Source organism: Ochotona princeps, chromosome 14 (assembly GCF_030435755.1).
Source record: "Ochotona princeps isolate mOchPri1 chromosome 14, mOchPri1.hap1, whole genome shotgun sequence".
NCBI classification, from domain to species: Eukaryota; Metazoa; Chordata; class Mammalia; order Lagomorpha; family Ochotonidae; genus Ochotona; species Ochotona princeps.
Window position 1 is genome coordinate 32,596,287 of NC_080845.1, and position 26,120 is coordinate 32,622,406.

At 44.7% G+C, this 26,120-nt stretch overlaps 2 protein-coding genes across 4 annotated transcripts in view; one reads left to right on the forward strand and one right to left on the reverse strand.

Annotated features, from left to right (window-relative positions):
- Positions 1-10,774, reverse strand: part of DNAI1 (dynein axonemal intermediate chain 1) — a 61,734-nt gene extending 50,960 nt beyond the window's left edge. The window contains exon 1 of the mRNA XM_058672668.1: positions 10,511-10,774. Coding sequence (XP_058528651.1) covers positions 10,511-10,537 — 27 coding nt within the window. The 5' untranslated portion in view covers positions 10,538-10,774. The remainder of the gene's footprint in view (positions 1-10,510) is intronic.
- Positions 10,775-11,144: 370 nt separating this feature from the next.
- Positions 11,145-26,120, forward strand: part of FAM219A (family with sequence similarity 219 member A) — a 54,477-nt gene continuing 39,501 nt past the window's right edge. For 2 of the 3 annotated variants that reach the window (XM_004581035.2, XM_004581036.2), the window contains exon 1: positions 11,145-11,334. In XM_004581035.2, coding sequence (XP_004581092.1) covers positions 11,275-11,334 — 60 coding nt within the window. In that variant the 5' untranslated portion in view covers positions 11,145-11,274. The remainder of the gene's footprint in view (positions 11,335-26,120) is intronic. The other variant, XM_058672674.1, reaches the window with a different exon arrangement.

Genomic DNA, 26,120 nt, shown 5'->3' on the forward strand with positions numbered 1-26,120 from the left:
TAGACCAGTAGATGAAAGATCTTTCTTTATTTCTCTACTTATCAAATAAAGAAAAATGAAATTTCCCCCAAGCAGACAGAGAGCGTAAATACACGGCTTATGTTGGGTGTTTTCCTTCCTATAGGAATCACTGACCTGTGCTGTCTACTGACTGATACCTAAACCAATTGGCTCATCTATTTTATCCAGGTTTGCAGTTTTTCACAGTTAGAGGGCAAGTCCAATATTAACTATCTCCCTTCATGGCCAGAATGTATGGCCCCTACATCAATGTCTTTAAGACTTGTATGCAAAGTATACTGTATTTTAAAATTCATTGCAGAAACATGCTATTTTAAAAATCTTACAATAAAGGCTTTTGTAAAGAAAAAAAAGACAGAAACTTTTGTAATGTAAATATTAGTTCTGAATGAAAGCATTGGACTGGAAGAAATCTGAGGCCCCTTTTCTGTACAATCATGAGAAAGAGATTTACCAGAATGAATGTGGAAGTTACTTCAGAGTAAAGCAAGTAATATCACGCCCTGGAGGAGACAAGGAAAAAGAGTATCTCCTCTTTGGAGACATTGCTCTGCTCACCTTCGGCTGCTGGGAGAGCCATAGGATCTTGTCTCTCACTGACCTAGCCTACCACAAACATATGTGCTACTGGCAATCAGACTCCCTCTATGAAAGTTTGGATTAGGGCAACAAAGTACACCAGTAGCTAAATGGAAACACTGATGGAAATGCTTGGGCCCAGCGACGTGGCCTAGTGGCTAAAGTCCTTGCCTTGAAAGCCCCGGGATCCCATATGGGCGCCGATTCTAATCCCCGCAGCTCCACTTCCCATCCAGCTCCCTGCTTGTGGCCTGGGAAAGCAGTTGAGGACGGCCCAATGCATTGGGACCCTGCACCCACGTGGGAGACCTGGAAGAGGTTCCTGGTTCCCGGCATCGGATTGGCGCGCACCGGCCGTTGCGGCTCACTTGGGGAGTGAAACATCGGATGGAAGATCTTCCTCTCTGTCTCTCCTCCTCTCTGTATATCCGGCTTTCCAATAATAATAAAAAATCTTAAAAAAAAAAAAAAAAAGAAACGCTTGTGGAGGGGGTGAGAGGTCAGAGTAGCTATGGTGTGCTAGAAACACACTAAAGTCATTAGGAAAACTGGTTGGCAAGGAAATGAGAATAGTGGGCGAAACATAATTGCTAAGAGAGGTGCAGAATTCATGAGAAATAAAGGAGAAATTAGCTGATCCCAACATCAGCATCGGAACCAATAGCTTTACAATTTCAATTCTAGGCTACCTCAAGAGTTCCAACACCACCTACAACTCCCCTCCCTGCCTTCACCGACATATACACCTTTCTCCTTCTCCCAGTCTCCTTTATTTGAAGCAATTTAAGTGAACCTCTATTTTTTTTTTTTTTGTTTTGTTTTGTTTTGTTTTGCAGCTTAAAATCTATGTGTTCTAGGAGTGGTTACTGTGGTGCAGCAAGTTAAGCTGCCACTTGCAATGCTGGCATTTCATGCTGAAGTGCTGGTTTCAGTTCTGACTACTCTGTTTCTGATCTAGATCCCTGTTAATGAACCTGGAAAGTTGAGGCTAATGGCTCAAGTACCTGAGTTCCTACCATCTGTGTGAAAGACCTGGATGGAAATTCTGGCTCCTGACTTCAGCCTGGTCCAGCCCTGGTTGTTGTGACCGTTTGGGGAGTGAAGGTGGGTAGATGGATCTCTCTCTCTCCCCGTTTCAAATAAATAAATAAATAAATAAATAAATAAACAAATAAATAATTTTTTTTTTACAAAAGGTAACATATATGTGCCTCATATATGCCAGTCCCATAAAGGGCAGGAAGACAAGACTTGGGTATTCCAGGCAGAAGGAATAAAACCATTGACAAAGGACAGAAGACAGGTGTCCATCTAAGGACCGGCAAACTGTTTTATCCAGTTTGTCCCTAAACAAGCTTTGAAGCTGAATACATGACACATTGAAAAATTAAGTGAAAATGGGTGTGTGAAGAAAAAAGATAAAATTAGAAAGCAAGGTTAACACCAAGGATAGGGCCCCTACCTAATTAACAGAGAGAACCTGCTTGGACTAGGGCGGGAGCACAAGCTGGTTTTCTGCTGGCCCAGAGGTCAGTACTAAAGCACATACCTTCCAGCATTCAACCAATTCGTTTAGTCACTGTTCACCTACCCAGTATTGATTTAACAACTATTACGTGTCAATCTCTAGGAAGACAGCTAAATAAAAAGCAACATTGAGTTGATTCCCACAGGCAGGGTTCTCAAATACAGGGGGTGAGATAGAAGGAGGACATAGCCCACAGTACAACCCAGAATCCAGACACTCCGTGAGTAGGACAAAGTGCTGTGGCACTCATAGCAGAAAACACTAAAGCTTGATCAACAGCTGTGTCCACCGCTTGCTTCTTAACACGCAGCTCTGTCAGTGCTCGCTGGCTGGGAAGACTGAACACTCCACAGAAATTCCTAACTGGCAGGAAACAATTTCATGTGGCTTGCTCACAGCTGGAGCCAGAGAATCAACATCACTCTTCAGCATCAGCTTGCAGGCTGCAAAGCCCAGTGATAAGCACAAGAGCCCTCTGCCATGATTTTTCAAGTACCTGGCATGTACCATGCTCTAACAATGTGCGGGGCTCCATAGTACACAGGGGAGGAGAGCAAATTCTGGCTTCAAATGCTCACAGCTGTTTCATAATCTGATAATTGTGCATGACAAACCTCAGACCATAACTCTGAAAATAGCATGACTGTAATCATAACAAAATGGAACAGCCATTGGCAAAATTTGTTTTCTAGTTATCACTTCCAGAAGGAATTCCATAACACTATTAGGGGAAGAGAAGAGAAAAACGCTCTCAACTTCCAGCCACTAAACCTCACAGTTATCATCATCTGCATCTATACTTTTCCTTCTGTGTTACAAAGTATTTCTCCTTCTGTCCGCAGCTTATCCAACCCACCTCCTCAGAGACTTGACTGTAATCACTATTGAATCTTTCCTTAATCTTCATCTTCTCTCTCCATTCAGACTTCTTTCCCTTTGGCATTTAATAATACAGTCAAGTTTTCCTTTCACTTAAAAAAAAAATTCTTGCCAATATAGTCTTAACTGCTCTCTTAGCTCAAGTCAGTCTAGTTTTTTGTTTTGTTTTGTTTTTATCCCTGAAATATATCTTTCTACATTCCCTAATGATATCTTACTGTTTCTTATTCTCCATTTTGGATTCTTCCTTTGTCCAAACCTCAAATGCTTATGTTCCTCCCAGAAATTGTCCCTGATTCTCCTGAAATAAAGTGCTAGCATCCCCTTCCCTGATCCCACATGCTTTCATAGGATTAACTTTTGCTAGTTTCCCTACCACATTCTATCATTTATTCAACAATCATTCATTGACTGCTTCTAACATCGTAGTTACCGTGTTTGAAGTTAAGACTATGGGGCTCATAAACTAATATGATAAACTACCATGATTAATAATAATCATCAAATATTTACATGTGGTAAATATCGGCACTGAAGTGCGGTGGGTTAAGTTGGGACCTGTCACGCAGGCATCCCACGTGAATGCCAGTTCAAGACCAGGCTGCTTCATTTCCAATCTAGTTCCCTGCTAATGGCATGGGAAAAGCAGCTGGAGATGGCTCAAGTGTTTGGGCGCCATGGGTGACTCAGATGAAACTCCTGGCTCCTGGCTTTAGCTTGGCTCAGCATTGGCTGTTGTCAACATCTGGAAAGTGAACCAGTAAATGGAAGCTTCTTTCTCTCTTTCTCTCTCTCTCTCTCTCTCTCTCTCTCTCTCTCTCTGTCTCTCTCTCTTTCTCTATCCCTACCCCCGCCCTTTCTCTCTGGAACTTTGACCTTCAAAAATAAATAAACAAACCTTTAAAAAATATGTATCATGAAAAATGTGACATCTACTTTCATATAAACTAAAACTGAGAATAACTCTCCATAGCAGACCAGGATATTAAAAAAAAGAAAAGAACTGAAACATTTGTCCCACCCATGTGCTTCCATACTTCTACCCTCCCCACTCCAATCAGAGGCCCACGTGCACATGCATCCCTCCCAACTATGTAAATGATCTTAAAAATTAAATTCTTAAAGCTAAGAATAACAAATTTAAAATATTCACACACATAAATGAATAATCACAAATGAGACTGATGCTTGCTATGGAAGAAAGGAACACAGAGCAATGAGACTGTATAACAGAGGAACTTTAACACTAAGTTCAGTAACAGGACAGGAGGCATTGGAACAGCTTGTGGGGACTAATGCTGTGGCTGAAATGTTAGCAGCGAGAGTATGTATGAAAGAGAATGCAGAGGGTGTCCCAGAAAGAGGAAACAGCACACAGAAGAAAACCACAGCAAGAGGGGGACGGTAATGCAAGTTTTTGAGACCAAGGCAGATCTTAGCCCACAACCTGCAGAGTTATAAAAAAAAAAAAAAAAAAAAAGCTAGTTTCTATCTTAAGAACAATGAAGCCATAAAAAGGCTCTGAATGGAAGATGGCCTAATCAGATCAAGAGTTTAAAAAGATCAGTGATGCTGCACTGTACAGAATGGATTGGAAAAGGCAAGAATAGGTGAAGGGAATTCCTGTTACAGGACTTCCACAGCATTCTAGGTGAGAGATGATTATAAGCTGTGCTAGGGAGGCAGCAGTGAATAAGAAAGAAAAATTAATTTGAGAGATATTTAAGAGGTAAAGTGATGAAAGATCATAAGGATGACACTGAGGTAAAAGGTCACAAAAGCAAGGTTCTCTTATTTGGGAATATAAAAGCATGTCAACTGGCCAGTGTCATGGCTCAACAGGCTTATCCTCGACCCTGTGGTGCTGGCATGCCATATGAGCACTGGTTGATGTCCTGGCTATTTCGCTTCTGTTCCAACTCCATGCTTATTGGCCTAGGAAAGCAGCAGACGATGGCTTAAGTCCTTGGGACCCTGAACCCACATGGAAGGCCCAGAAGAAGCTCTTGGCTCCCAGTTTCAGACCAGCTCAGCTCTGGCCATTGCAGCTATTTTTTGAGTGACTCAAAAGATTGAAGACCTTCTCTTTCTATTTTGCCTTCTCTGTGTAATTTTGCTTCTCAAATAAAAATAAATAACTCTTTGAAATAACTCTTTAAAAACAAAGCAAGTCAGCTTCCCCACATTCTGCTCATGTTTTATGCTATCTTCTGTGGCTCCCAGGCCCGATGCCACATTCAGAATCTCTGAATTACATTGAACTTTGTTTTCACCTTGCACCCAAGCGTGTCCCCTGCCCTGAATATAAGTCACCCTTCACTTAGAACAATATTTAGATTGTACCAGAGGGGCCTCTTGAGAGACTATAAAATGATCCACAATGTAAATCTTTGCTTTGTTGTTGTTATAGGCAACTGACGCAAAATTCCTGACTTTGATTTTTCTTTCATGTTAACCAACTGAGTTATAAAAGGGTACTAAAATTTGTTAGTCATAAACTAAAATTAGCTTTTAACTGGAATTCACAGAAGACTCTAATTCGGTTTTCTACTAAGAAGTCTGGCTGCCAGGCAATGTTTGGCAATGCTGCAAAGTCCCTCCTGCATATGCACACATGCAGCCAACTGGCATTCTCACAGTTGTCAGAAAGGAAAGGACACTTCGCTATTGGGGTATTACCAGCGAGGTTTGGAGCTTGTCATGCTTTATGGTGCCTGACATTCATGCACTTTAATTCTAAATTATGATTCATGGTGTTCCATGATGACCAATGTAATATGCCATGGGTTATTTGATTAACTCTACATGGTAAAGGGATGCCCCTCTCTGACCTTATCTCCTGCCACTTTCCTCTCCCTTCCTTGCTGGTCTACAGGATGTGTAGCAGGCTTCCATCTCAGGCACTTTACATGTGCTTTGCCATCTGTCTGAAATGTGCCTGCCACCAACCTGTCCCCATCCTCCCCCACTCTAGATCTTGAATAGCTCTCATTTCTTTTTAAGGTTTATTTATTTACTTGAAAGTCAGAGTTACAGAGAGACAAAGAAAGACTCCTTCCAAGAGGCAACAACGGCTAGGATTCAGCCAAGAGTGGAAGCTAAGAGGCTGGAACCCCATTGAGGTCTCCTACATGGGTAGCAGGGGCCCAAGCTGTCTTCCTGGGTGCATTGACATGGAGCTGGAGCAAAACAAGACAGACAGGACCCAAACTGGTGCTCATACGGGATGCTGGCTTCACAGGTGGCAGCTTACCTTGCTATTCCACAAAACTGGTTCCTAACTCCCACATTTCTTTCAAATCTTTGCTCAAATTCACTTATGTGATACCTCCCCTCGACCTCTGTTGCAGTCATAATCTTTTGCTTCCCTGAAGTTTCTAGTCCACTTCCCTGATTTATTTTTCTCTTTGGCATTTACCACCATCTGATAAACTCGGTTTTGAATTGTTTACTGACAGTTAAACTCCAAGTAAAAGATAAGCTTAAGGAAAGAAAGCATTTTAATTTTATCTCTTACTCTACCACCAATATCTAGAATGATGTCTGGCACAGAGTAGGTACTTGCATATAATTAGTAAGTTAGAAGCAGCCATCTGGCCTGGAGGTTAAGAAGTATTGAAGCACTGCTTGAGTCCGTTTCATTACCAATTTCAGCTTCCTGCTAGTGCGGACCCTGGGAGGAGGCAGGGAATAGCTCCAGGTATCGGCTCCCTGCCACCCTTGTGGGACATCTGGATTGTGTTCCCAGCTCCTGGTGTCAGCCTGTCCAGCCCCAGCCACTGCAGGCATTTGAAGAAGGAGCCAACAAGTGTGAGTTCTTTGTCTGCTAGTCTCTGTCTCTCTGCTACTCAAATAAACATTTTCTAAAACTAACTATTAAACTAGAATAAAAATTTACATCATCCATATTTTGTGTCTTACAGTCTCTAACACTTACTTAGCTTTTTATGCATGGACATATGTGGTTAACTTGAGTCATTCATAGCCCTATTAGCTGTGATATAAGCACAGACTAAGGAAAACATATTTATACGGTGACATTTCCTAAGCATCACTCTCCACTAGGAGCCTCATCCCAGGCTTACTGCTTTCTATCCTTTGAACTCACTCAGATGAAAATTTGCAAAGAAAAGCTCATTGCATTCAGAATTCAAATTTAATTCATTTTCTTAGAATTTAATATAACTCAAGCATTGTGCTAGGCATGAGAGAACCAATGATGAACCAGCAGGCATGATCCCTGCCATAACAGAGTTTATAGTCTGGGGGGATATCATCCTTTCTTGCTCCCGAAGAGGGCCTGAATCCCTTGGAGGAGAATATGAAAGCCAGCTGAGACCGGAAGTCTAAATAGCAGATGAAGGGGGCAGTTGCAGTAGAGGGGAATACAGCAGGTGGCAGTGAACAGAAAAGATGGTACCAGGCAGCTTCAAAGGCCCAGAGGAGAAGACGAATGTGGCCATCACTTTCCAGAAAGTGAAGGCAGCCGGGTGTGTTGCAGTTGTGCAAGCCTCATAGGACCTACACTCAAACAGGAAGGAGGAAAAGGCTAGACAACAGGACCATGTAGTCCATTCCAAGAAAGCTGGATTTGGGGGATTTTATTCTGAGAAAAACAGGGTGCTACCATGATGCCCAATCAATGAGTTACAAAAACAAACGGAATTTAAGCTCCCGTCTGTTCCCTAAGAAACTTAATCCTGGTCTTCCCTCACCACTGCAGGCCTCCTTCCTGAAGCTTTTCTATTGGTCCAACCTGCAGTCCTCCCTCCCTTTCAGCCCTAGGATCCCTTTTCTTTGTTCTGTCTTCATCATTAAGCAGAATTCCCAGAGGACAGGGACAATGTCTCAAACATCTCTAGGACATCACATACTTGCTTAGCAATGACCCAACCTGGACTTTATGGGGACTACAGGGTGATGCATACAGCAACCTCACACAACCCAGCCTTTTCTCACACCCCCATGTACCAACACTTATTTTGATAAATATTTTGTACTAAAACAACTGCTGCCTCCTGGGGATAGTGCTGATGTGCAGCAGATCCCCAGCTTCTCTGCTTCCTGCCTGCTATCCTCTGTCTCAGTGCCACCAGTCTCTGATATTTTCCCCTCCAAGTATAATGAAACTCATCCCCAGGCTTGTTCAAGCTGCAAGCTGACAGAAAAGACAAACGTGATCTGGTGATCTGGTGACAGAAAGCAGATCAGTGGTTCCCGGAGTCAGTGGGGCAGGAGGTAGGGAGAAATGATCATGATGAGGCAGAGCAAGGGAAAGGGAGAAATGACCATGATGAGGCATAAGGAATTTCTTGAGCTAGAGAAAGTACCCTGCACCTTGATTGTGCTGGTGGTTCACAGGTGTGTACACATTCGTTAAAAATTCTCAACCCATATAATTAAAATGGCCCATTTTATTGTATGTAAACCAAATCTGAATGATGTTGATCCACAAACAGGCTGCCAGAGTGGTTGTGTAGCCCAGCACTTAGGATGCTAGTTAGGACCTTGCATCTTAGAGTGGGAATTGTGGTACAATATATTAAGCCATGGCTTGGGAAACCCACATCTCCTCTTGGAAAGCCAGTTCAAATCTAGGCTACTCTGCTTCCATCCATCTTCCTGCTAATGCATCCTGGGAGGTAGGTGATGATAGCTCAAGTTCTTGGGACAATGCCACCCACATGGAAGACCTGGATGGAGTTCCTAGCTGCTGGCCAAAGTCTGACCCAGCCCTGGCTATTGTGAATAAATGAGGAGTGAACCAGTGATGGATGGCCTCTCTCGCTCTTTTTCTTTCTGTCTTTCAAATAAACATTAAAAAAAAAAAAAGAAAGAAAATTCTAGCTGTTATTAAAAAAATAAAAAACCAAACCCTTGCATCTCACATCAGAACACTTGGATTCAACATCAGTTCTAGCTCATGACTCCAGCTTCCCACTAATGTGTATGTCCCCTGAGAGGGAGCAGATGATGGCTCAAGTGGTTGGGTCCCTGACACCCTCAAGGGAGACCTGGATTGAATTTCTGCCTCCCATCTTCCAATGGCTCAGTCCAAGCTGTTTCAAGGCATTTGGGGAATAAACCAGTGGATGACAGTTTCTCTCTCTCTCTCCTCCTTCTCTCTCTGTGTGTCTCTTAAATAAATTAATAAATAAAATCTTTAAAACTGCTTGCCAGTTAAAGCTCAATATGCAGGAGCACCGCACATGAGTTTCAAACCACAGCTCAACCCCAACCTGAAACTAGGGCATAGCCATGAAGGAACAGCTAGCTGCCTCCCTGTGCCTGCAGAGATCCAAAAATGAGGTCTGTCTGCTACAGAAGGTTAAGTGCAAGAAGCAGAGATGCCAAGGCTGACATGAAGGAGGTCAGATCAAAACACAGGAACCTCAAAACAATTAAAAGCAAAGTTTACTTTGGTGCCAAATTTTGAAATCCCTACATAGGTTTTCTTTCTTTCTTTTTTTTTTTTTATAATACACATTTTCCATGAACTTTTTCAAGAACCCCCTCACAAACCGAGTCATAAACAGAATGGGCACAGATTTGCTCTCCAAACTTCAATATACCTAGCCTTGAGTGAGACAAACATAAAATAACAGAAGCCTTCCTTATTTTATAGAATGTGAAATTGCACCTTAGCCCTAGCGTAGTCATTCATAAATGTTTTGGGAAATCTGGTTCCTGAGGAACCAATGGAATCACCACAGAGAGTTTCTCAAGCAGCTGCTACCTGCCCTTCTACAATGATGCGGGGGAGGAAAGTGAAACTCTGGGCTTGGGAACTCTTGGGCTTCCTGTGAGAAGAGACACTGCCTGGCCAGGTGGCAAGAAGCATATAATGTTCACAGCGCTGAATGAATCACAAGAGTAGACTTCCCTGGGCCAGGAAAGACATACAAGGCAAACTGTTGAAACAGTTGGGGGCCTGCCTGTGTTTGCATTGTGTTGTTTGTGAGGGAGGGTCTCTCTCCTTTCTTGACTCTCTTCACAGCTCTCCTAGCACTGAAAAGCCAAACCCAGCTCCTGCACAGGACCTGCTCGGTGTTCCTCGCACAATTTCCTTGCATTTCCTTTTTGGACTCCCAAATGGGCAAGACCTGGATCCCCACTTGGCCCAGCGCTGGATACACAGATACCTCCTCTGAAACAGGAATCTGAGGGCAATGAGGAATAGACCGGAGGAAAGGAGAGGTGGGGGCTGAGAATGGGCCGCTCGGGTGGTTTTGTGGACTGAATAATGGGAATAGTAAAGGCACAGGGAGACTAAAAACCATGCGTTGAGGCAGTACGGGACAGGAGGCCAGGATTAATGGCAGAGAGCAAGACAGGGTCAGAGGTCAGTGAGAGCTTGGGCTAGGGTTCAGGGGGAAAGAAAATTGGGGTTCAACAGAGGAAATAAGAGCAGGTCTGTTGCAACAAAAGTCAGTGGTCACTAGGAGATCACTGAAGGCAAAGGTTAAAGTTCATCAAGAGAGGGCAAGTGAGGGTGTGAGTTACCTGCCTACGAGGCTGTTTTGGGGGCATCTTGACAGAAGCCAGGAGTGCCGCAACCCTTGGAGAACCTACAAAACACTCCTTCGCCTGACCACACGCAGGAAATCCGGACTCTCTTACAGTTCAATTCCCAGTCGCAGGGGTTCTTTGGGGACAGCGCCTGTCGTTTGGGTCCCGGTGCCCTTGTAGGACAGAATCAGCTCCTCCCTGACGCGGTTACCCAGCAACCGACCGGCAGCCAAGGCGCAGGCGCTTGTGGCTCCCCCTTTCGGTCCGTGAAGGAGGCGGGGCTGGGCCCGCGGGGACCCGCCTGCCCCGCTAGGCCCCGCCCCTGCAGGAATAACGCGTCGGATGGCTGCGCGCCTTTAGCACAGCGTGTGGGCAGGACCAAGGCGCTCAGATGCCGCCTCCTCATGAATAATGCAGGCGCCGGGCGGTGTCCCGGACCCGGAAGTGGAGTTGCCGAGTCACCGCAGTGGCTGAGTTGCTGACAGGAGGCGGCGGCGGAGGAGGAGGCGAGGCTGGACCTGCGGCTCGGCCTGGCCACGGCCGCGCCAGAGCTCGGCAAGCCCACCGAGCCACGCCGGCCTCACATCCTCCTGCCCCCCGCTTCTCTCTCCATCTGCCTGGTCGCCTGCCCGCCCGACTCGTCCGCGGCGGCGGCCTAACCTGCAGTCTCTGCCGGGCTCCTGGGGCCGCCGCCCCGTGCGGTCCCCTCGGCGTACCCGGCCGCGCCCGGCCCCCCGGCCCGCTCTCCCGCCGGCACCATGATGGAGGAGATCGACCGGTTCCAGGTGCCCACCGCGCACTCGGAGATGCAGCCGCTGGTGAGGGGGCGGGCGGCGGGCAGGCCCGGGCCGGGAGGGGATGCCGCCGGAGGGGGAGGAAGGAAATGAGGCCGTGGGGAGGATTGTGTGGAGCGGGCGTCGTCAGATGGGGCAGAGAGAACCCCGAAAACGCCTGGCCGGGGAAGGGAACTTGCAAGACAAGAAAATTGTGGGAGAATTAACCGAGTGGGAGCCGAGAGACCTGGAAGGGTGGAGCGCGTCGTGGCGGAGGCAGAACACTCCTGTCGGGTGGATGGAGGGGGGCACAATGGTGCCCGCCGCTAGCGGAGGTCCACCGCGGGCATGGCAGGGGTGCTGTCAGAGGGCACCACGGGCTGCAAAGCACAGGGGTTGGGGTGAGAGATGAGAAGGCCTTTAGCCCCAGAGGCCTGCCTGTGATGCTCTGGGCGGAGGAGGAGGAGCCATCAGGTTTTTAGGAGAAGGGCCTGCCCAGCGGTCGGCTGTGTAAGGACAGGAACGCACAGCCGAGGCCCGAGCCTGGTGGATGCAGGGGGTCAGTGCAGGACGTGGGAAGCGTCTTTTTCTCCGGAGAGGAGCCCAGGTAGACTAGGTTGAGGGAGTGAGTGGCTGTGCCGTGGAGGATCAGGGGCGCGCATGAGAGCGCTCTGGAACCGCCGGGAGAGGAGGTGGGGCCAGGCAGGAGCCGCACCGACTCGGAAGAGCCCCCATCCTTTCTAGGCCTACGTGCTTGCCCTAGTCAGCCAGGACGCGGATCCTGCCGCCTGTCCGCGGTCCCCGAGGCAAGGGAGGAATGATGTCATCGCTGCCAGCTCGGAGGGGATGGAAGGGGGAGGGCTACGCGGGTGCAAGGGAGGCCAGGCCTAAGGGAGACCATACCTGCAGGCCGCTGCCCCAGAGCTACTTGACTGATTGGTTTGCCCAGCCGCAGGGTGGGCGATGGCTGAGGCCCAACCATGTGATACCCAGATGGGAGAAAGAAAGCAGGAGGGCCCAGGTTGTTCAGACTCTTTCCTCAGCCGGAGCAGGCCTGGAACCTGAAGGTGTGGATGTCCTGTTGTCTGAGCGCTGCACTAGTGGAGTTCAGCTCTGAAAGTACTGAAGCTCCAGAGCTCCCTAGGTGTCCTTTCTCTGTCCATGTTAGGTGGTGGGGCCAGGAGCAGCTTCTAAAATCGTGAGGCCTGCAGCCTCCTGGCTGGCATTTGTACTTTGTGGCTTCCTGGGCAAATTAGCTAAGCAATACAATAGCCAGCATGAGTTGTATCAGGGACCAGTGAGTATCTCTATACCAGTATCTCTATACTGGGGATGGAAGGGTGAATCACTCACTAATGCTCACCTAGCCAAAGATGAATGGCTCTTCTTCCCTTTTTATGACCACCTAGAGAGCTCTAGAAATCAAAATACAGACATTTTATGGAAGTGCACATTATTAAAATAAGGAGCGCACTACTGTAGGACTTTTTTCTAGCATGATGCTGTTGTTGGATTACTTGAGAGTCATAAAATTCTGTAGACAAATCTGTCCCGTGAGCTTGAAGAAGGGCTTTGGGCTGGGTTCAGAGACCTGTCCTGTCTGGTTTCTCCATCCAGCCAACCTGACTTGTCACACTAGATAACCCTTTCAGTTCCAAACAGCTCATCAAGAACCTAAAGAGAGGGTGAGTGTGAGTCAGGAGAAGGCATACTAGTTGGTTTTTGTCTCTGCAGTGGGATTCCTGCAAAAGGAGACAACTGGCCAAAGAAGAGGGAGAAGAATCAGGGCCCTCAGGCTCTCACTTGTCCTCTGTGCCTCTGTTATTACCTGAAGTTCTTCCTAGTGATTTGGTTTGGAAGAGGACTTCTGAGCTGCTCCTGGTCTGAGTAGCCCTGAAGTAGAGATGCTTGTGGTGAGGAGGCCCTTATGAGAACAGCCCCTTTCCCCAAGGGCTAAAGTAGCCCTGGTCTGCTGGTCTGCAAGGCTATCTTTGTTAAAGTTGAGGGAAAAGTTTTTTTTTTTTTAATTACCACATGCTCATTACCTATCTGATGGTCATAAACATTATCCTGCCTTTTTTTAAAGATTGATTTACTTTTATTAGAAAGACAGGTTTACAGACAGAAAGATCTTCCATATGCTGGTTCACTCCCTAAGTGGCCGCAATGGCTGGAGCTGAGCTGTTCCAAAGCCAGGAGCCTCTTTTGGGTCTCCCATGTGGGTGCAGGGTCCCAAGGCTCTGGGCCATCCTCTGCTGCTTTCCCAGGCCACCAACAGGGAGCTGGAGGGGAAGTGGAGCAGCCAGGATACAAAGTGGCACCCAAATGGGATCCCAGTGCTTGGAGGTGGAGGTTTAGCCAATTGTGCTATCATGCTGGGCCCTATCCTGCTTCTTGACCTCTGTCTCTAGGTTGTAGTCTAGAGACATCCCCAAAACTGCGTAAACGTCTTGCATATTATTAAGATCAGGGACTTGAGAGATGAAGAAGGCATATCATTGAGGAGAAGGGCAGAAAAAAAGAGAAAGATAGCTCTTTATCTCCCTCACTTTCCTTTCCAAAGAATGTCAGCGGAGACCTGATACTTTCAGTTCAGGGAAATGATTCCCAAATGATTTTTGGGCATCTGTTCTGTGCCAGACTCTACCTTTGTCCTTAGAAGCGCAGTGGTTAGCACCACAGGCACAGATGTGGCCCTGCCCTAGAGCACAGAGTCCAGCGAAAGTTGTTTCTCTTGCTCTTTGCCTCAGTAGGGGCAGAGGAAGGGATGCCTCCTTCAGCCTCTATGGAAACAGACATGCTAGCATCAACATTATTGCCCACTTTAGGACCACGGTTTTATTTTGTTTTTTAGATTTATTTATTTGTTATTTTTATTTGAGAGGCAGATTTTACAGAGAGAAGGGTCTTTTCATCTAATGGTTCATTCCCCAAATGGCCAGGACTTAAGCCATTCTCTGCTGCCTTCCCAGATCATAAATAGGGAACTAGATGGGAAGTGGAGCTGCCAGGATATGAACCACTTCCAGCACCACAGCAGAGGCTCAGCCCACTATGGATCAAGTTGTATGGATAGAGGCCTGTCATTTGGGCCTCATCATCAAATAACCCTCTCCTATACCTGATGGTGGGAAGAACCCAAAGGATAATTCACACTTGAAAATATAAGCTGTAAGCATTCTTCTTCTTCTTATTATTATTATTAATCTTGAAACAAAACTTAAAAGAGGTCCAAGGGAGTGGCAGGAGCTGAGTGAGGAGGCGCAGGCAGCAGAAATGGGTGTTTCCAAGGTGCTAATTTAAGCCCTGCTTCTCAGCCAGTGGGAGGAAGAGGAAGAGATCCCTGCCTTGTTGCTGCTGCTGCTGCTGATGCTGCCACAGCTGCATGGAGCCTCCGCTCTGAAGTGGGAGTTTGCCTGAGGAGAGTGGCTATCCTGCTTTCCCCCATCACACCAATTATTTAATTGGCCTGGCTGCATCTCAGCAGCTGAACCAAACCTGAACGTGTCCCTGAGAGCTCCCCAGGGTCTCTTCCTGTCTCCTTGTCAAAAGGAAGGAGAACTCCTCTGGAACAGTTATTCCCAGGGCTCCGTTCTTGCCTGCTGGGTCTAGGCAATCCTGAATGTTTCTGAGCACAGATTCTCCTAAAGAAACTATCAGCAAAGGGTGCACTTCGTGTGTTAACTCTGTGTATGATCCATCCATTTTACTGCTCTAGGGAAGCTCATAGCTGCCAAAGGCTCTGGTAGCAGTTGGGATGGGTTTAGACTATTGTATGTATGAGTAACAGGGATAGGCTCTCTACCACTATTGTCTGTCTGCTTGGCTGATGGGTATAGACACACAGTCTGTCTTTTCTTCAGCTGCAGTCGGAGAGCAAAAGGTTTGCTGCAAGAAAAACAAATGGAGCTTTTAAGCACTTAATTGGTAACACTCTGCCTCCTGTACTGTTAGAGGCCAAAGAGACTTAAAAATGGCATATGGCAACAGATGGGGTCTCAGCACACTTGAGAGAAGTGCTAGTCTGGCCTTACTGATCACAGATTATCCATTAACTGATTTTGTTTACTTCATAATCATTTGCTGTGCATCTACTCATGTCCAGGTACTGTAAGGATATAGAGACAAAAGGAAATCTCTTCCAGTAGATAGCCAGGAGAAGGAAGGGATCAAACAATTACTAGAATGGTCTTAGATGTGTCAGAAAAGCGTATACATCAGTGGAGGGTGTTACTGAGAAAAAGTGATATCTTCCTTGGGAGAAAATGAGGCATGCCAAGGTTTGATTCCTTGTACTACACAAGATTGGAAAGGAGTTTTACTCCTAGATTCTGACATAGGGCTGGTATAGGGCTGGTCAATGAGTGGGCCAAAGCAGCTTTTGAAAATGGCAGAGAGCAATAAAGATACCAAGTAACTACCATAAAAATTGGCCTACATGGACTCTGTGGTCTGAGTACCTTTAGGGTGCTTCTTGTAGTCAAATGACTTCAATATACTGTGGATTCTCCTCATGGGTCCATCGGCTTGTAAGCCAGTGGTATTTCTCAGGCTCCTTTCTATTTTACAAATTGAAGATCAGGTTTGCTCAGGCCTTCAGCTCTTCACTACTCACCTGCTCATCCAGCAGATACCGTGTAAGAAATCACCAGAGCTATAGAAATCTGGAATAAGCTGAGTTACTACAGGGTAAGAAAAGCAAGAACCAGGTCCTGTATGGCCAGAAGAAGACAAGAGGATGACTAATCAAGTGGTCAGGGAAGGCTTCACAGAAGAGACATTGCTGCACTGGTTCTCAGAGGAAGATTGAAAATTTATAGACTGGTCAAAATGAGGCAAGGGAGATAATTCCAGACAAAGGGCATGGGAGAAGAAACAAAAGGATTCAGTTGGGGTGGCTGGAAATTAAGGAAATAATACAATCATATTTGACTTTGGTTGTCGTGTTATGGTGACTGGGGGATTGGGGAAAGTGGGATTACACATTGGAAGATTAACACAGAAGTGGATACAGTAATCCAGGCAAGGATAATGAAGGCCTCCATTAAAGCAGAAGTTAGGCAGGGGGGCAGCTAGAAACAGATACTAGTAAAGTGGAACAGGCAGGAAATGGTATAATACCTGCTTGATTAAGACATGGAGAATCAAGGATGTCTTCCAGCTTTCTGATGCAAACATCTGGATGGAAGAGGGGAACTTCATAAGACTTTAGAAACACATGTACCTCTTAGTCTCAAAGACTGCTGCTTATGACAGAGGAGTCGCTTTTCTTTTGCTCTACTACTGAAGCTGTATTCTTACGGTATTAGGGAACTCAGGATTCCTAGAAAATCAAAGGTCAGAATGGCATTAGCCCTACACTTTCAAAAGGGCTGCTGAGAAATGTGCCACTTCTCAGCGAATGCCTTCTACCTGCTTCCTGCTTTGATGAATATAACAGAATTTAAGGCAACAAGGAGCCTTGGTAAGTTTTTATTGTTGTTTCCTGCAGCACTTGGATGAAAGAAAAATAAAATTTCTTGTTGTCTGAGTGTTTTATGTTGTAGTTTCTGATCTGGTCTTTTGCCAGCTGATCAAGCTATGGGTTTTATTTTTAACTGACTAGCTGGTCCTTTCACTGATTTTTTTTTCTAGAATGGATATGTGTGTTACTGCATCATCTCCAAGTTAGAATGAAGAAAGAACATGCACCTCACTTTACTTTTATCAACCCTAAATGCTGCACTTGGGGTAAAATCCTGGGCACAGCTTCTTTCCAGAAAAGTATTCCAAAGGAGCAAGCTTTTGGGGTGAAATCACTCAGAAATGCCTTGGTTTCTCAGACCCCTAATACACCCTCTGCAGGTGCTTCATGGTAAGCTGGGGTTCAGGCTGCCTCACTCCCAGGCATCGGCTATCCATTGCCCTGGACTTCCTAATAGTCCAAAATGGAAAAAGGAAAAAAAAAAAAAAAAAAAAAAGAGCATCAGCCTTCTTCTCTTGAACCTGATTAGCCTCAGAGACCCTGCCCCCTTCCCTTTTTACAAGGGCAGGCAGAGACATGGATCTGGAAAAGGATCATGGGAAGCAGTTTCTTGGGCTCAGCTGCTTGTGTTTTCCAACAGGCTTTGGGAGAAAAGGCACAGGGAGCCCAAGAGGAGGTGAGGGGAAAAGGAGAATCGGATTAGTACCTAGAGGTGCACCACTTGATACCTACATACCCAAAGGCACTAGTTGAAGGAAGTAAGAGGTGTGGCTAGGCAGGGTCTCAAGTCATTGTTCCCTAAGGAAGGAGATTGGTGGGAAATCTGATTTTCTGGATCAGAGAAAGGAAGGAAGGAAGGCGACAGAGCTGAGAGCTGTTCTGGATCTGGCTGTGCTCTGGAGTTTACAAGCTACTGCATGACCCCAAGGCCTCTCTGGGACAGCTGAATGAACTCCTGGGCTGCAGGGGAGACTCTGCAGTGGGGAAAGTCAAATTGGGAGGCCCAGAGGGTCTGGCTCAGGGGAGGGGTGGACTCTAGCCTGCAGGAGTTTCTCTCAGTGTTTGACATTCTTAGGAACCAGTTCAAGCACTATGTACTTGTATTTGTTGTTATTCAAAGATGTTAAATTCAGAATCAGACTGTTGTGATGATTGAGGATCCATTTCACATTTCTGTGATAAAAGTGACTACAAGAGTGTGTGCATCCGTAAGAAGGGATTTACAGACCTAAAGAGTGTTCTGGTGACTGTTCCAACCCAAGGCCACATGCAGGCATAAACAAGTCCAGCTACTTTTTTTTTCACTTATTGTTTTACTACCTGCCTGGTTATGCCTGTTTTGGAATCCAGATGCTTGGCTGTCATAAACAGAGTCCTCTCCATTTATTCAGAGCAATAATACCTCAAGGGGTACTTTTGCTAAAATTTATTAGCTATATGCAAACTATGGATTGAGAACCATGTATATTCTATAATATGCCTAAATATAATTATGTAAATCTATAAATCATTTATAGTTTCCATATTAATTCCCAATTTTATCATTTTAAAGGAGTTATAAGGATGTAAGTTATAAGGATGTAACTCCTTTGTAAGTTATAATGGTGAAGCCATTAGCCAAACATGGTTTAGGTCAGGATTTCTTATATATACTATTGGAAATATTGATCCTTTGGGATATTTCATGGAAGCGGAGGCTCCACAGATAAATTCCTTTGGGAAACACCATATACTGTATATCCCATCATAATGTCCAACAGCATGTTAAAAGACTGAGAAATCCTTCTATAAAGAAACCTTTTCAATTAAGCTCAACTCAGTATTTCCCAAGCTTGTCTAGCTATAGAAATTTCTTTCATGTTACATACATCTCTTGACATCCTACAAAACAATTATATTTTGTGGAGTACTCCTTGGGAGACTGTCTTATAAATTAGTCTCTGTTCTGATCCAGACTAAATTATATTTTTTTCCAGTTCTTTTGAACCTCTTTTATAATCCACTTCATTTTGTCCCATGCTAACCTCTAATGAGATGTTGCTGATTTGTTTCAGAGTCTGAACTTGTCATGAGGAGTAAGTTCTTAATGAACTTTGGCTAGATGCAGAAGCAAATACTAAATGCCTTATTTTTCTCATGGTATTTTATAAGTTTTACTTTTCTCATGCGCTTCTACCAAATATTGGTTTGGTACTTAACTTCTCTTTGATTTGACAGCTCTATGGAAGTATAATTCATATGTTGTATATTTTATTTAGTCCTGGAGTAGTTACTCCATACCCTAGTTCTATTTCTCTTTTTTAACTGCTCTTTTGCGTTTTGCCAAGCAGTAGAGAGAATACAAAATATTGTAATCCACATATATTGTTATAAAGAAATCTAATCACAACTGGGAATTATTATTTTTTTTCTTATTTATTTGAGAGACAGAGATCTTTCATCTGTTGTTTTATTCCCCAAATGTCTATAATGACTGGGGCTGAGCCAAGTCAAAGCCAGGAGCTGGAACTCCGTCTGGGTCTCTCATTTGAGTAGCAGGAACCCAAACAATTGAGCTCTTACCTGCTGCTTCCCAGGATGTGCATTAACAGAAAGCTAGACTCTTAAGTAGAGTTAGGACTCTAATATGTGATGTAGGCAACCAAACTGTTGCAGTAAACACCTATTCCTCAACTGGGATTTAAGATGAAAAATAGATTTGAAGCTTATAAGATGTCTCAATATTTTGTCTGCAGTATCATTGAATACCCTAACTATTCACAAAAGTTCAAGAGGCATTCTTACACAATCATTTTATATCTTCCTACTCCATAAGGCTACATAAAGCCTAGATGATAAGCAGGTTTCATCCCTTATATTAGTGCCCATTGGTCAGTAGCATCTGCCTGGAGCATTGGGTTAAAAAAAGTAATATAGTTGACTTTCTGTGTCTGCCATGGTCCATCTATGTCTTCCATATTGAACCTAGGACATCTTCGCAGCCCTGAATCATCGTGGTTATCTGGGTAAAGAAATTAGGAAAAGTACACTCTTGGGGATTTAGCCAGCTCAGCAATTTATTTCACAAAACAGCTGGAGTATTTTGTGTTGTTTTAAATGTTAATTTATTCTTATAAAATAAAGGCAGGGAGACACACATAGAGAGACAGAGACAAGAATATTCCATTTGCTGGTTCACTCCCCATTTGTCTGCAACAGCCAGGATTGAGCCAGGCCAAAGCCAGGAGCTTAGAACTCAATCTGCCTTTCTCACATGAGTGGCAGGAACCCAAGTGCTTGAACTATCACCTGTTGCCTTCCAAGATGCATTAACAGGAAGCTAAGTCAGAAGCAAAGCAGCCAGGACTTGAGCCAGATACTCTAGTGTGAGATGCAGGCATTCCAAGTGGCAACTTACCTGTTGTGCCAAATGCCTGCCTCCGAGCTGCAAACTCATGATATGGCTCCTTAAAAAAAATTAATGTTGAAAATTTATCTTTCCTACCCTGGTCTTTAGTATTCTTTTTTGCATTATGAATTAATATAAAGTTAATAGTCCTTTGAAAATAAATGAGTTAGGTGAGAGAGGGTAGCCTTGATTCTGCTGAGTAGGTAGGAGAGAAGAGGCAGATTCAGAAAGCGATCTCATGAATATCATATGAGCAGTTGGCCATGCTTAAAATGAAACTGTAAGCCCTTGACCAAAGGAGCAAGAAGGACTATGCTGAGAAAAGGCTCTTGAACCAGTAGTTACTGGAGATACTTTGCCCATCCGGGCTGAATTGACCATGTTGCCTTTCTCTTACCATTTTCTTGAAGACTGATTTCCAAATCTCTTGCTATACTGGCAGACACTTCCAAGTTTCTCACACCTTTCCGTGTGATGTCACCAGCACAGATTACTGTGGCGCTGCCACTGCCCATAATATTCCTAGTATATACTGTTATTGTCACTGGAGATTTTATGATTCTAATAGCTATACCTGATGTTAGATGAGTTCAGAATGTTTATAAAATAGGGTGGCCCCTTGCTTTATCACTGTAAAATCAAGGCAAGAATCTGAAATCACAGCTTGATCTAGGCTGGTGTCAGTATGGGTAAAGATCCACTGGGACTAATGAGATAATGATTTTTTTCTTTTTCTCACATTTTTTTATTGATTATATTGCATTATGTGACACAGTTTTATAGGCACTGGGATTCCCCCCACCCTTCTCCACCCCCTCCCCCATGGTGGATTTCTCCACCTTGTTACATTACCACAGTTCAAATTCAGTTGAGATTCTTTCATTGCAAGCATCTACTGAGCATAAAGTCCAGCATCTTATTGTCCAGATAAGTTCAACGGTTTCTTGGGGAGACCATCTCTGGTCTGAAGGTAGAGCCGGCAGAGTATCATCCCGATCAATTAAAAGCCCCGACATTACATCAGTAACAATTTATAACGTTATGAAATTAGTTGACATGGTATTGAGTAACCAATATGTTAAAAGAGAGAGAGAAAAAAAAGAAAGAATGCAAGTTCTGAACCACAACCTGTGACTTCTACATTGACATTTCAATTATTAGTTTATATACAACCAGGTTCTATATACCTTAAAATGGCTATAGATTACTATTCAGCTGTCTCATGTCTATTTTAATTTTAGTGTTTAGCAGTTTATAGCGTTGAAGCATGATTTTTCTGAACCTGGCTGTTTTTCGGGTAGTCTAACTCTATAACTCTAACAAGACATATGTCAGCAGTTTAGGTGAACAGTTTTAGGAGGGGTGTACAGAGAAATCTTCAACACCCTAGTGAGGAGTAACTAATCTTTGTGTCCCACCCAGTGAGGTAGAAGTGCCTCCACGCCGACTGTTTCCTGTCTGTTTCTAAGCTTTCCTTGTTGTTCTTTGTCTATCTAGTCTAGTTTTTTGTTTGTTTGTTTGTTTGTTTTGAGGGGTTTCTGGAGCGATCCTGATGGTCATTACGAGAGAGAGTGGGGACCCAAAGTCGGAACCAGGCAAGGACCAGAGAAAACTCCTCTCCCTAATCCCAAAGGAAGTTTACTGTTCTTCTGTTTCTGTGGAGCGCTCAGTGCTCCTGGTTGTCATTCCGATGACCTTGGATCCTGCAAGGCAGGATTTGGGCTTCTTCCATCCCATGAGGTAGATCCAAATGGGGGTGGGTGACATCAGAGTTCTTGGCCTCTGAAGGCACTCCATTTCCCCGCGGTCTGCTTGGCAGTTGGAATGTAGTCCTTGGTGCTCGTACTGATAGTCCTTGGTGAGGAACTGGGAGTCTTCAGGGTTGGGATACAAGCCTCCTCCTGTCTGCCTGCTCCACTCTGGGGTCGCCCCCTGCTCTATGCATATGACCTGCTGTTAACAGGTTGTTAGGATTGCTCCTGATTCCCCCCATGAGATGATGATTTCATAGTTATTATCAACTGTATCCCATGTGTGTAACCTAAACTAATTCTCAGGAAAGTAGCTGGCTGGGGAAGGTGGTGCATCAGGTTAACCTGTCACTTGGGATGCCTTCATCCCACATCTAAGTGCCTGAAATCAATTACCTATATTTCTGATCTTTCTTCCTGCTAATACATACCCTGAGAGGCATTAGATAATGGCTCAAGTACTTGGGTCTCCGCCACCTACCTGAGAAATTTGGGCTGAATTTCAGATTCCTACCTTCGACCTGGCCCAGCCCCAGCGGTTGTAGGCTGTGATTGGGTAGGCTAGAGTAAACCTTCAAAGATAGCTATCCTTTGTGTGGACAAAAAATTTAATGTAAGCCCACACTGTATAACAGTACTACCCAGAAATGCTAATGTCCTGCTGGGCTGCATTCACAGAGGTATGGAGTTCAGATCCTAGGAGATCATAACTCAACTCTGCCCCGTTCTGTATCATTTGGACTATCTGAAGTCCTGCTTTCTATGATGATATCGTTAATTCGAGAGAGGGAGTGACTGGAATTATTAAAGGAGTCCAATTGTTATCATGTGAGAAAAGTTGGAAGAACCAAGGCTTTCAGTCAGAGAATAGACGCTCTCAGAGGTTAGGAAAGGAAATAAAGTAAAACTTTGTGTTGCTAGTGGTTCCCAGTGGGTGGGAGTGTGTACATACTCTTGCCTCCCATTCTCTGTGATGGCATTCTTAAACTGGGCCATCAGCCAGGGCACCTGGAAGACACATCACTGTTTGCAAAATGCCTCCTTTTTAAAAAAAACAAAAACAAAAACAAAAACAAAATAGGAGCTAAGAAGAATATTGTAGTAATAATATGTGTAAGATAAGTATGTTCAAAAAAATTCCATTGTGGAACTTAGTATGGACAGTTGTTTCCTAGTTTTTGATTAGTGTGTTTTTTAATCTCTTTTTAGTGGGTATAGCTACCTTCACCTCTTCTGGCCAGAGCTGGGCCAGGCCGAAACCAGGAGCCTGGAGGTTTTTCCAGGTATCCCATGTGGGCTGTCACAAAAATGCCATTTTCTTCATGCAACCCATTCTTTTCTTCAGTGAGAGTTAAACTCTCTGCTTCTCTTCCCTGTGGCTCAAATCTGTTGTTTTTGTGTAAAGTTTATGGGTTCAGTTGTCTTATTCTTAAATTCCCTTTTAAGGGGCACCAAGCCACCTTGAGAAGTAGATTAGGAAAAATCTCTTCCCATTTGATAGATGTGCAGGCAGACCAGAGAAGTAGACTTATTCATTACTCTGCTGGAGGTTGGCACAGCCAAGACTGCAACCCAAGGATCCTGTGAAGTCTCTTTCACAGCTTGGGTCCTAATTCTTCTGCATTGAGCTTAAACTGCTCCACTGGTTTTGAGGCATCTGCACTGATCTTTTGCCCCTAACAGCTGATCATATTTTCTACTATTCATGCCAACTTTCTTTTTTAGTGGGTATAGCTACCTTCACCTCTTCTCATAGCTTGAAGCCTCCTCTCTTATAAATACCCCTTCTTCAAGAAGGCCTCCCCGAATTCTCAACCAATCTCAAAACCTCTATTGCTTCCATAGTATAACCTGATACTATAGTATTGTGATAATAAAGTATCCATTTTAATGTGTTGAGAGTCTTGTCACCCAGCTCTGCTTTGATCTCTTTGGCAGATAACTTCTGCCTCCAGAAGTTTTATTCTGGTGAAGAATAGACTTGGTTCTTGTGCAACAGAGCTATAGCAGAATATGGCTGGCCTCTTTAAGGATGAGTAAGAATGGATATAAGGTGATTCTTTGTGATTTATTTATTTTTTTATTTATTTAAAGATTTATTTATTTTTATTGGAAAGTCAGATTTACAGATAGGAGAGACAGCAAGAAAGATCCTCCATCCACTGGTTCATTCCCCAAGTGGCCATAATGGCTGCAACTGAGCCAATCTGAAGCCAGGAGCCAGGAACTTCTTCTGACCTCCCACACTGGTGTAGAGTCCCAAGGCTCTGGGCCATCTACTGCTTTTCCATGCTACAATTAGGGAGCAGGATGGGAAGTGAAACAGCTGGGACACACACTGGTGCCCAGCACATGCAAGGCAAGGTCTTTAGTCGCCAGGCTACTGTGCCAGGCCCTATGTCTTATTTTCTTTTTTCTTTTTAAAATTTATTTTAAGGGCAGAGTTACAGAGAGAGGAGGAGAGCCACGTGGGAGTGGTGAGGGTTAGAGAGAGAAGGGAAGAACAACAGAGGGAAGAGAGATAGATCTTCTACCTGTTAGTGCATTCCCCAAATGGCCACAACGGCCAGAGCTGGGCCAGGCCAAAACCAGGAGCCTGGAGGTTCTTCCAGGTATCCCATGTGGATGTAAAGCCCCAGGCAGTTGAGCCATCTTCTGCCTTCTCAGGCACATTAGCAGGGAGCTGAATTGGAAGTGAAGCAGCCTGGTGTTGAATTGGTGCCTGTATGGAATGCTGGAATTGCAAAAAGAGGCTTAACTTACTATGCCGCAATACCAGTCCTGAAGAGATGACTCTGAAGAGGAAGGTTGAGCAGGTAGGATTTGGTGGGTGGATAGCAAGAACATGTTGGGAGAGTTGTGAGAGCTTAATGGAATATAGAGTTTGGGGCATACTATGTTCATTATTTCATAGACATATTTGAAGCATTTGCTGTATACCAGGCACTGTGCTAGACACAAGAATACAATGATGAATAAGGCAGACATAATTCCTTACATTTATAAGCTGACAGTCTAGTGGGAGAGACAGATACTAACCAAATAAAGCACACAACAAAATTATTAAAAATCATTAACAAGTGATAGAAAAGACAAGAACAAGGTGGCATGAGAGGGAGTCATAAATTGTCCTTTCATATTTAATTAAAGATGTCAGGTAAGCTTCCTGTGAGTAATTCATGCTTGAGCTCAGACCACAGAACGAGAAGGGCCTTTTGTGCTCTGACAAAGAGTCGCTTGCTTCGTGCTCCCCGGGGTGCAGGAGCTGCTAGCTGAATCAGTGGTCTGATTCCCTCACTGTTTGACCTTTCTTCATCCTCTTCATTAGCAGCATAGGTAGATTTTCAGCACTGAAGACCAATCCAATCCCTCTCCTGTTGGTAACAGAGTTGATAACTGTGCTGCCAGCTTTGTTGTTGGGCTGGAGAAGCTATTAATAGAGTTCTGATCTTTAATATTTAATGAGAACAAAACTTAGCTCTGCTGATGAAAAGCTCCTACCTGAGTCTTTTAACACTGTATGCTCACACTCATCCTCCTGGAGATTTAAAAAATATATATGTCTGGAAATCTTAGAGGGAGGGAGGCGGGCCAGTGTGGATGTCATATTCTTGGTATATCAGGTGTGGAATTCACGTTCCATTTACCATGAAAAACAAGTGCTACCAGTCATTCTGTCAGCAGGCAGGCCCGCCCATGGCAGGAAGACCAGTAGCCACAATGGCATGCAGATTGCAACAGCTGGTGAGACAGGCCTCCACTTAGATGCCTGTAAATCCTGAAGCTGTTCCATAAGGATTTTTAGCTCTCCCAGAGTCCACTCTGCTCTCAGCTGGCCTGCTGCTGCCAGCCCTGGCTTGGAGAAGATCAGAGACTCAGAGAAAGGCCAGGTGAGGGTAATTTTGTAGGGAAGCTGTGGTGGCTAGGGACTGGGGGAGCAGAGGGAGAATAATGTGAAGTCAGGGAGGGAACTCAAGCCAGGAGAGTGATGTTTAAGGTAACAAACCGTGTTACCAAAGGAAACTGGTCAGAAGCCAAGATTAGACCACCTGTCAGCCTCCCTGACAACTCACCAATATAACCTCATGTTTCACATCCTTCCAGCAGAGAGGCATTCTCTGGAAACTCCCACAAGAAGAATTGGTTTGAGTGTCCTTGTGGTGGAGACATCAGGATGAGCTGGTGAAGGGTACAGGCCTCATGGCTTTCTGTGTGTAGTGCTGGTAGG